The 12275-nt window shown below is 42.2% G+C and overlaps 1 protein-coding gene across 1 annotated transcript in view; it reads right to left on the bottom strand.

The window, feature by feature from the left end:
* lmbrd2b (LMBR1 domain containing 2b) overlaps positions 1-12275 on the bottom strand; it is a 32300-nt gene that overhangs the window by 18875 nt on the left and 1150 nt on the right. The window contains 10 exon segments of the mRNA XM_035994265.1: positions 1779-1876; positions 2426-2531; positions 3239-3372; positions 3565-3746; positions 4285-4468; positions 5218-5331; positions 5425-5499; positions 6908-7118; positions 8550-8717; positions 10261-10359. Of these exon segments, the coding sequence (XP_035850158.1) occupies positions 1779-1876; positions 2426-2531; positions 3239-3372; positions 3565-3746; positions 4285-4468; positions 5218-5331; positions 5425-5499; positions 6908-7118; positions 8550-8717; positions 10261-10359 (1371 nt within the window).

Genomic DNA, 12275 nt, shown 5'->3' on the forward strand with positions numbered 1-12275 from the left:
TAGTCAGTTACAAGGCAGGATTAGCTGGGAGACTTCTAAATGACGGCGCACATGGAAGTAGTTCTTTTGTAGATTATGGTGAACTTGTGTGTGTTGTAGCAGTGCTTTGCTATTGAGAACGAGGTAGCATGCTAGCGTTAGCATGCTAGCGTTAGCCATAGCGTTAGCATGCTAACGCTACGAGCTAATGGTTGCGGTTAGCCTGCTCGTTTCGGCTTGTGACGTCATAAGCCGTGCTGATTTTGACCAGCTCACCCAGAGACTGAAGGCAGGACACATTCAGAAACTGTATCTCACTCTAAACAGCATGGATGGATTTTTTCAAAGTTTGTATGTGTGTGGAAGCACCAGAGACACAACATAACACCCCAAATCCCAGAAAAAGTGATTTTTTCATAATATGGGCACTTTAAAGTTGTGCTACTTGTTAAAAGGCTCTTCGTGATTGGAGACTGGCCTACATTATAATTTTTTGTTGTTCTATTATCTATCAAAGCCTCTTAGATCCTCTGCTGCCGTTTTTTTTTAGACAATAACAGTTTGTCTGATGAAGCTGTTATATGATTACATTACATGTCATTTAGCTGATGCTTTCATCCAAAGTGACTTACAATTGCTATATATGTCAGAGGTAACACGCCTCTGGAGCAACTAGGGGATAAGTGCCTTGCTCAGGGACACACTGGTTGATGTATCACAGTGGGAATCTAACCCAGATCTCCCTCACCAAAGGCATGGTCATATCCACTGCTCCATCACCACTGTATTAGAAGATTGGGTAACTGTAATGCTCTCTTCACAATCAATTGACAAACTAATAAATGAATCCAGAACTTTTAATTAAAGTGAGAACGTTTGATCTCCCGGTGTCTTTAAGGGTTGATGGTAAAGTTCTGCTCTCTACGACTCTCTTTTCTGTCCAGATAAACTGCTGTTGGAACTGAAGTTTCCCTAACCTGACTGGTACATCTCCTACATGTTTAAAGTTTTTTTGTGTGTACATACTGTTGATGATCTTGTGTTCTTTAAAATGAAAGAAAAACAAGAAGCAAAACTAACTCTGATCTTACTGTACACATATTTTGTTTGACACTTTAGATGTTTTTTTCAGGGCTGAGAAAAAGTGATAAAGCTTCAAAAAATACCGTCTGAAGCATCGTATACAACTATAGAAACCCACTCAATGAAATGTTAGGATTGATTTTAAAGTTGTGCTACTTGTTAAAAGGCTCTTCATGGTTGGAGACTGGCCTGCATTATAATTCTTTGTTGTTTAATTATCTATCAAAGCCTCTTAGATCCTCTGCTGCCAGAGTTTTAAATTCAAACTAGAGCTAAAGATTGATTGCTTGTCAACTATTGTGATAATCAGTTTGAGTCATTATTTATGTAAAAACAGGTAAACTAGTGTGATGTCAGCTTGTTAAATGTGAATATATTCTAGTTTCTTCTCTCCTCTGGGACAGGAAAATGAATATCTTTGAGTTGTGGATACAACAAGACATTTGGGGATGTCATCTTGGGCTTTTTGGGAAACTCTGATCCACATTTTTCACCATTTTCTGACATTTTAAAGACCAAACAACTGATGGACAAAGTAATTGACATATTGGAGCCTGAGAACAATGACCGCTCCTGTAATTATATATGTGACAAATAAAGACTTGAAACTTTAACTTAACTTAAGCGCTGCAGTTCTTGTCTACTCCAACAAAAACCCAAATGAAAATAGAGCTCTAAATCCTCTCGTGAGGGAAAACATGAGTGTGTAAACTGACCTGAAGTAGGTGGCGATACAGAGGATGACTATCAGCATGGGGTAGTAGATGTAGAAGCCGTTAGCGATAAAAGAGAGGACACGCATCGACCCCATGATCTGAAACAGAGACAGCAGTCAGACAGCTGATCCTGCACACTGTGGACCACTTACTGCTACTGTCCTTCTACCGATGCTCTGTGGAGAGCTGGAGAACTGCACAGGGCATCATACACACACAACTACCCACCCTAGGAGACATTTACAGGACTTGATGCTTGCGTCGGGCCAAAAGCATCACACAGGAGTTCTCCCACCCAGCCAATCACCTTTTCACCCTGCTGCCCTCTGGGAAGCGTTACAGGTCCATGAAGGCCCACACATCCAGAATTATGAACAGTTTTCACCCATGTGCCACAGAAGAACTGAACACTAACAAATAATGGTGCAATAGCAGTCCTTCTGCAAACAAACATGTGCAATATCTGACTTTTCTTATTGTATTTACTATATTTATTGTTTTTATTCTGTGTCTTTTGCCTTGATACTGTCATTTTATCTGTGTACCACTGAGGGTGAGTTTCGGAAAAATTCCGTTTGACAGTTGCTGTCCAATGACAATAAAACATATTCTATTCTACACAGAGGATGTTACTGCGGCAGACTCACAGAGGTGTAGGCCGTCTGCTCCTTCTGCTGGTGAGAGATGGCCGAGTCCATGTGGATCAAACCCAGGAAGTTGAGACACAGAGGAGGCGTCAGACGACAGAACAACCTGCAGGTTCAAGAGTCTGCATCAAAGATCAGTTATCATACGTTCTGTACCTCACTTTGTTTCTAACTGTGGCGACTGCATGCGGTTATCGTTGCACTATTCTTTTAACATGCTGCTCGGTTTTTAAACTATGACTTCTATTATTATAGGTTTGATTTATTATTTAGAGGGTCTATTTCAGCCAAAGCACTGTATGCTGCTGGACCTGGGAACCACATGTCCTTCCCTTATGTCTTAAAATGTTTGAATGACAATAAAATATCACTTTAAATCACTTTACATAACGCTGTACACCCACACATCAACAGTTCCTGCTCTTCTGTCTCCTCTCTGAGGCTGCATGCCCAGAAGATCTTTCCTGGACATTATATTCATGTTTTATTGGGTTCTCAAACATTTACATATAAGTCTAAAACCCCAATGTACCCTGTAAAAACACACACTCACAAGAGAAAAGAAAGCCTATAATTTAAAAAGATTTCACAAAGTTGCAGTAATCAGTTACAGGTTACAGTAGATTACATTTCTTCTAGTTTGGACATGTTAAAGTAGTCCCAGGATCAGTATTGTAGTATTGTATCTCAGCTTTTACAAGTTCAGAGGGTCCAGAGAGAACCACATCCCTATACATACATACATACATACATACATATGTACATGTATATACTGTACATATATAGTATTATATCTAACTTCCTGTGACTCACATGCCGCTGAACTGGAGGCTGTAGGCGTCAGTCTGGTGATGGGAGGCCAGGTAGTAGTAGTTGAAGACCCGAATGCGGAACACAGTGGAGTAAACGCAGGTACACAGGAAGAAGATAGTGACGAAGCACGCCATCTGGTGGAGAAAAGGGTCATCACAAACCAGAGAGACGGATACTTCAGAGCTGTCAGTGTTTTAACCCCCAGAGAGGTCAGAAACAAGAGGAAGGCAGAGCTTTGAGTGGGAGGAGACCTTGTGTGATTGTTCCATTCTTTTGCTGCTTTTCTCTCATGTTTCTTATTCACCTTCCTTACATATCGTACTCACCTCGATGTACAGGTAGTTGTAGTCTCTCTCGGCCAGCTGGATGAACACAGCGAACAGAGAGAGGACGGGGCGGGTGCTGAAGAAGGTGCACTCGGACCAGACCACGGCCACGCTGAACAGGGTCAGGACCACCGACAGCAGCCGGTAGAACCAGCACTTCAGGAAGCACTCCCAGTACCACTCTGTACACACACAGACACACACACACACACACACACAGACACACACACACACACACACACACACACAGACACACACAGACACACACACACACACACACACACACACACACACACACACACACACACACACACACAGTTTCAGCACACTGCACATACATCACATCCCACATTGTAGTGCTGGTGCTTTGGTACTGCCAATTTGTTTTGTTTTGTCATGGTTCATGTGTGCAATAAACATTAAACTTTGTGAGAAAAAAATCGTGGCAGAGAATCGTGATATCACTTCTAAGCTAAAAAATCGTGATTCATATTTTTCCCCCCGAATCGTGCAGGCCTACCGCTACTGCATTGCTGTTAGTTACAACAGAAACACTGGGTGTAGCAGAGCCTTTACGATACATTAACAGTGACTTTTCTAAGTGCTGTTAATAGTGAAACCGGTTAATGGGTGCATCCCTACTGATGGGTTACATCGAATTAAATGGAAGGTTATGATGAAAACAAGGCTTAGTTGAAATGACTCGGCACTCATACGCACCAGCAGTCGGCGTGTACACGTATCTGCTGAACCAGCCGGCCGGCTCAGAGGACGGGAAGCTGTGGACAAACTGGTGCGCTGAGCTGGTCTCATTCTTGGCGACGTCCTCCAGGTGGATGGCCTGCTGCAGAAGGATCTGCCACTGGACACGAGTCCTGTTGTGCCTCTGAACCGCGTAGATCACCTAAACACACACACACACGGATTAGACTCAATCACTATGTTTGTCTACAATAACTTGCAGGTAGAAAACTCCTGCGTCCTGTTCATACAATTTAATGGTGCTGAGCAAATGGTGATGAGGAAGTTTTAGCGTCACATCACGGTGATTCTGTCTATACTCCACTGGCCGTCACATCTCCTGTTTCTTAGCCTCCATTCACCTGGCTGTTCATTGGTCAGATTAAGGAGGAATTTAGGCTGCTACCTCAGCTTTAAAATTAACTTCTTTACACATATTTCTACAGACAGGAAATTTCATGTTCACAATTTGCGGCTGCTATAAACTGTACTGTACCTTAGAGTTGGGTTGATTTCCAGTTTGTCAACAACTTCTTCTGGCAAATTAAAAAGTAGCTGTCATTAGCAACCTGTGGCATCAGCGTCACAGCGCTAAATCAAACATGTACTGCAACTGCAAGCAGTGTTGGGCAGTAGCGTAACATATATGGCAGAGTTAGTCTCAAAGAAGCGTAAACACCTAACCAAAGAGTTCATTATAACCTCACTGCAGGTAAAAAGTCTTAGAGGTGCATCACCGCCACCAAGTGAATTGGAGTCGCCACACTAATCATGGGCTCTCTCTCATGTCTCACGTGGGAGCGGCGGAGACAAGTTTGTATTTGGTAAACGGGTCTGGTGTTTGGCTTGATATCAAACCGGTTTGAAGGTTTTTACACCGGCCCGAGCCTGCTGCTCCGTTCCCCCTCTCACCTGTTTATGGAGCTTCACCAGGCTCTTCTCACTGGGATAAGTGTTCTGTTTGTCGTCAAAATCCTCGTAGTCGTCCATGTTCCTGCCCATCTTCTCTTGGTAATCCACGGGACACTGAGAGGGGACACGGCAGATCATTACCTCTCTCATCACATCTGATCTATGGATCATATCACTGAGAGCTGCTGTTAAAGTTTCCCCAATTACCTTTCTCAGAATGGTATCGATGTACTTCCTCAGCGGATGGTTATACTTGATGGATTCACTGACTTTTCTCACCTCCTGCAGAAAAAAACAGATTCACAGTGAAAACACAGATACCATCTGAACATCAAACATCACCGTAACTAGGACTGTCAACAAATATTCTAAATTTAGACAGACAGACAGACAGACAGACAGACAGACAGACAGACAGACAGACACTTTAATCAACCCGAGGGAAATTTTAGGCATCCAGTAGCTTAGACAACCATAACACAACAAACACAGATACACACGTATATCTCACATACATAAAAAAAAATCACTTACAGAAATTTAAAGAGTTAACAATTTAAGGTCTGGTATGGACTGACCATGTGATGCAATGACCATGATAAGGGTCTATGGTAGACTGTGTGCAATGGTGGTGGTGCAAAAGTGGGGTTAGTGCAGTGGGTTAACCCACAGTGCAGGGATTGAACAGTGCAATAGCTTATTATTAAATATTAACTATGACTATAAAAAGACAAGAATTAATGTATATTAAATGTATATTCGAATTGTAAAAAGAAACAGACATTCAAATATGAAATACTATATTTGAATATTATGAGAGAAAATACATTCTCTCGTGGGCCGCTGCTCCCTAAACCTTTAGCTTCCTGTCTGATGAACGGGTCAGGAGAAGAGTTCACAGCGAGAGAGGAGGTGTGTTGATGGTGCTTCTGACGCCACAAAGACTCCAACGTCAATGTTTTACTGCAGAGACTAGATTGGGACATTTCTGACAGGGAGGACGGATGCTGAAATTGTCGGACAAACTCGTGGAACAGCAAGAAACTCGGTTGTTTCTCAACAAATTACAAATCGTCTCTGTGACGGCGGTGTAATCTGCTGAGTCATGTTCTGGCTCCTGCACGCTCCAGAGAGAGAGAGGGAGAGGACTAACTGAAGTTACGGTGTTGAATTTCAGTTTTACGTTATATAAGACATTATTTTATTAATTTATGTAATGGGTCGGTATTATGTTTAGACCTTTTTAAAGATATTTTGATATCTATAAATACCATTTAAGTACATTGTACATTTTTATTCGCCACTTGTATATACGTTTGTACATTCTTTCCTTTGTATGTTTAATTTTAAGTTGTTCTTGTATTCTATCCTTGTATATTCTGTACGTGCGCTGTGTGTCTTATATTTTGCTGCTGTAGCACTGACATTTTCCAATTTGGCATCAATAAAGCCTAATCCAACCTAATCAAATTGGGTAATCCTCACCCCTAACCCTAACCCCTAAACCTAACCCTAAATATAACTATATAAGTAGATTTGTCTTATCTGTCTAATGTATTGGTTTGCCCTCTTTTGGACACAATGGGCATAAATAGATATTCAAACCTCTGTGTTTTTAGAAGGGATATTTGAACGTCACTTTTTGCCGATTTCACAGCCCTAACTGTAACGTGCAGCGGCTGACGCCCACCTCCATGACGTCCTCCAGGTTCTCCTCTGCGTCCGCCTTCTCCGTCATCAGCTTGGACGCCTTGAAATATGTCTTGATGAGCAAGTGTCCGTGCCGTGAGGCGTTCCAGTAGGAGCGAGGGATCTCCACCAAGCCGTAGCCGAGCAGCAGCACCAGCAGGAACAGACCCCAGGTGTTAGCTGCTGTGATCCCGATGGTCTGCAGCTCGTACCTGAAGCACATCGGAGGACAGAAAGGTAGCTGACCTGTGCTGCATGTTTACTGCTGGGCTAATGGGCAACTGTTCACCTTAAGTTAGATCCACTAAAAGTTCTGTTGTTGCCGCTGACAGACTCAGATTATTATTCTAAGTGTCTGACAACATTATGAAAGGATCCCTACAGAGATAGACCTTTTAGTTAAAGAGTAAGATCCTTTTAGTTTAACATGAAACAACCCCAAAATCACCATCACCAAACTACACCAGACTCCATGTAAATAATCAGGACTTTTATCATCGTAAAACACACTTCATTCAAAGTGGACAGAAACTAAATCAAACTATCAAAAGCCGTCTTGGTTCATCTTTCCACTGTTCCAACAATCACCACTCTGGTTAGGTTGAAATAAACCCTTAATTCACCCATTTACATGTGGAGATATGCTGGCTCTATACACACTAAAAGTCCTGATTATTTACATGGAGTCTGGTGGAAATATGCTGGCTCTATACACGCTAAAAGTCCTGATTATTTACATGGAGTCTGGTGGAGTTTGGTGGAGATTTCGGGGCTGTTTCATGTTAAACTAAAAGGATCTTACTCTTTAACTAAAAGGTCTATCTCTGTAGGGATCCTTTCATAATCTTGTCAGACACTTAGAATAATAATCTGAGTCTTTCAGCGGCAACAACAGAACTTTTAGTGGACGCTGACTGATTCTGAACAAGCTATAGAGTTTTCACTAAATACTGGACCAGTTTCAAACCTAGTCACTTATGGCGTTTTTCCACCACATGGTACCTGCTCAACTCGCCTTGACTCTACTCTCCTTTTTTGGTTTTCCATTATGATAAAAAGTACCTGGTACCTGCTAACAGGTACTTTTTTAGTATCACCTCCGTCGAGGTTCCGAGCGAACTGAGGCGACACCAAAAGGTGACGTGAAAACCTGCAGACTACTGATTGGTCGGAGAGAATCATCACTAATCACTGCGTCATCATTGCTAGCGGCCGACGGGGGGGGGGGGGGGGTCCTGAACAAACCCGCCATTTTAAAATTTAAATTTTTAAAAGTTTAGCCAGCAGAGTTTTTTTGCTGCCTCCAGCTTCTTTTGAAACTAAATGTGTCTTCTGGCAAACAGACACATGCCGAGAATCAACAACACACCTGCCATGTTCTGTGTGTGTCGCCTTTGGTCACGGTAGTTTCCTGCGGCGTCGCTATGACGACCAGCCACGCTGAGGCGGTACTAAATCTGCAATGGAATGGCCGTGTCGAGTCGAGCTGGTACTAGCAGTGGGTAAGCGCCATTAGACACAAATGCATGTGAAAATAGGGTCCAGGTATGAAATAAAAATGTAATTTCCCTTAAATGCAATATTTCAAAGCTAAAATATGAATAACTCTTGTCAGGTCTGATGTCAGGAAAGAGCTCACTCACCAGGACAGGTGCCACTGAGGATGAACAGCCACGTAAATGAGTAGGGAGCCGAAGATGAGCAGGTAGGTCCCGTAATAAATAGCATTTTCTATCAGAGCCGTTTTTATTTTCCCCGTGATGGAGAAGCCTCCGGAGCGGGCGTAGGACTGCATGAAGGGCAGCAGCAGCCTGAAAAACACAAAGCACACCCGTATGGTAAGGAGTATATATGGGGGGAGTATATTGTAATAAACATTTCTCTACAGGGTTCAACCATAAGAAACAATAAAGGTTGCCCGATGGCCAAGGAAAAGTAAAACGCCACGCGGGGAGAGCTGTAATCGGGCCATAAAGTTCGGCCTGACAAGGCCCGAACCTGACAAGTCCATTTTGATGGACAGCTTTATAAAAGTCAGAACCCGTTTACAGCCCGACATTATTCAAATGTGCGCACGCACACATCAGCTCTTTTGCCTTTTGTCAAGAATGAGTCATTTATAAAAATGTTAACATCATGTATTCGTGACTAACGGAGGCTATCGGCCACTTGGAAGTTGGAACAAAGAAATAAAATCAGTCCTCCAGAGGCCAGCCTGTGTCTCACCTCCTCAGCATCCATTTTCACGCTAATCGAAAAGCATCACCTGACCGCTCATTTACCGCGCAAGCCTGAGCCCGAGCTCGGCCCGAGCCCGTGTAAAATGATGTAGAATGTAGAATGTAGAAATTAAGATCGAACCCGTCAGGTCCCATTCGGTTCGGGCAAAGATCTTCAGCTCTACCCGTAAATATGGGTTTCAATCAGGTTTTTCCAATCATCTTTGTATCATAAATGTTGTCATAATTCTCTTGCCCGAGTTGGAAAATGTGTGTAGAATGATTTGATTTAGATGTGCTGTTGGCCAATAAAGATTTGAGTTGGTGCTAGATGCGTAACTGGCAGCTGTCTTGTTAGAAGAAGAAGAAGAAGAAGAAGAAGAAGAAGAAGAAGAAGAAGAAGAAGAGAAAATGAGAGTTTCAAGCATCCTGATACAATGGAAGGAGTTTTTCTATGGTGGCAGGAGATGATGTCGAAGAAACAACTAAATATAACAATTTACTTGAGTAAAAACTATTTGTATAGGGGCGAGAAGAAAATGTATTTCTGGTAAGTAGACCTTAAAGATGAAACCTGCTGTACATTATTTACATGCTCAAGTAGTTGCAAATTAAATGCTCACGCAATTTGTTTCATTATGAATGTTTTCATTCTATACTTTGGGTTTAGGTTTCGCTATGAAGAATTTCTTGTAGGCTAAAATTCATTTTGTTGACCTGTTGTAGATGTTAAGTGCCCTATAGTTCCTCAAAAAATACAGTTCAATCACAACTGAAAATATGCCTCATTGTGTGTGAATAGAGGTGAATAAATATACAGTATTTGTTTGTGTTGCAGCAAAGTCTCAGCTTTGTTTCATACGGGAGGGGGGGGGTGGTGTTCGGACAGACCTGCCCCCACTGCTAAAACAAAATCCTAAAGGAAAACACTGCATGTGCCCGTTAAGTCAGACGGCTAATTTACAACTGTAGTCCTTTGGCGAGATGTTTTGAAACGAGAGCAACAGGAAACAGAAAGACATTAGTACAGGTTAGAATTTACAGACGGAAGACAACAAGATGACAGCAACAGCAACAGAATAAGTGTTCTCAGGAAGCCATGCAGAGTAATTGATATGGTGTTTATGATACAGACCATGTGAGACACTGGGACGTCCAGTACACCACCCTCCAGAACACCGGCATGATCCCATCAGGGATGTAGCTCCACGGCTTGTAGCAGGGCTTCGGGACACTACGATGGAGAAGAAGGAGATATGAGCAGGGAATGTTCTACCGCAGAGATCTTCAACGGGAGGTCCCGGACCCCTAGGGGGTCTTCAAAGTCATTGTAGAGGGGTTTTGAAAGTTTTTGAATGTCCTAACATGACTAACATGACTCCAACATATTAGCAAATATAAGCCCCCACTGATTATAGGCTAACTGGCCTATAGTAAGGTAGTCACTTAGGTAGCCATCCACAGGTACAGTTCATCTTTAAGATTCACTCTGACACATAGAGGTGGGGGAAAAACATCCATACAGCATAGTACAGTGATAGTTTCCGTGGCAATACTGTATTGATGCACAGACGCCAAGTATCAATCTTTCATTATATATGTGTTGGTCAGTGTGTCTGCTTGACAATCCCATTTTGCAGCAATAAAATTGAAGTGAGATGAACAACCAGAGACATGTATCTTTTTAGGTAAAACAGATGTTGACAAAGTTTACTTTTGGGGACATCATTTAAAATTGGGGAAAGATTTGAAGTTGGAAATAAAGGTAATAAATTGCAATATATCGCAGAATATTGCAATATGTTTAAATTTGCAATAATATCGTATCGTGACAAAAGTACCGTGATGATATCGTATCGTAATTCCCACCCCTACTGATTTTTTAAATCATGCCGACATATTACTTTAATAGCTAAGTATTCTATGCACTAAAAAGTTAATTATAGGTCCAGTTTAATATGCAACTTAATTTTAAATAATATATGTAGTAGAGGGTCCCTGCTCCGTTTCTCTTTCAGTTAAGGGGTCCTTGGCTTAAAAAAACGTTGAAGACCCGCGTTCTTCCGGAAAAATGACAGCTCCGATTTCGGTGCCTGATTTGGGTGCTGGTCTGGTGCTCTGAAACGGATGTTACACATGATGCTAGTTAACACTACACCTGGCAGCAGGTAGTGTTAACTTACTATTAGCTAGTAGTCTGCAGTTGTTTTTTAAAGATTCGGTTCAGGAGGCGTTTTCAAAGTACTGTTTAAGCACAACGGAAAAACCCAACCGATACCCAACCCTACTGAACTCCAGAAGTGTTTTGAAGAAGAAACAGGGAAGGAACAACTGGGCATGTTTGAAGGAAAAATGAAAGATACTCTAAAAGTATCACTGATCGTCTAAAGCAGCGCTTCTCAAACTCTGGACCAAGGTCCGCATCCGGACCAAACTATAATTAATCTGGGCCCAGTACATACTTGTGTTAGGCCGGCTTCACACTGGCTGCGTGGCGTGAGCGTGGCGTTTCTGTTGTGTGTCAGCTGCGTGGCGTTTTCTTTGTCTTTACACCAGAAAGATGTCTGACGCGGTGCTGCTGCTACTAGCCTTGTCTGGACACATGGATGTTTCCATAAACCTAAACATAAATATATTCTGATCTGATCACAGCAGAGACAACGTCGGCAGGATTGACGGCAAAATAGGCTCCAGAATATTTCCTTCTGGATTGACAGGTGCAATATTTGAATATCGATAATTATTTATCATTATTTTTTTTAAATTACATTTATATCTGCATTTATGTCAAAACCTCGAGACTTTCAAACATCAACATGTCATTTATTAAATGTATTTGTGTCTAAACGACATATAAACATCTTTTCCTATTCTATGTTGTCTGGAAACTCTTCCAACACGCTGACGTGTCGCGTGAAAAATAGGCGTCGGTCCTATTTCTAGCATGCACGCGTTTTCTGAGACGTGCGTGTCACACAGGCAGTGTGCACGCTCTAACCTGTTACCATGGGAGCCCAAATAAACACGGACACGCTCACGCCACGCAGTCAGTAGTATCATTGATAGTCTAAAGCAGTGATTCTCAAACTCCGGACGAAACTGTAAGTAAATCCGGGCCCAGTACATACTTTGTGTTATGAAAAATGTCTA

This window comes from Sander lucioperca, chromosome 17 (genome assembly GCF_008315115.2).
Source record: "Sander lucioperca isolate FBNREF2018 chromosome 17, SLUC_FBN_1.2, whole genome shotgun sequence".
NCBI lineage: Eukaryota > Metazoa > Chordata > Actinopteri > Perciformes > Percidae > Sander > Sander lucioperca.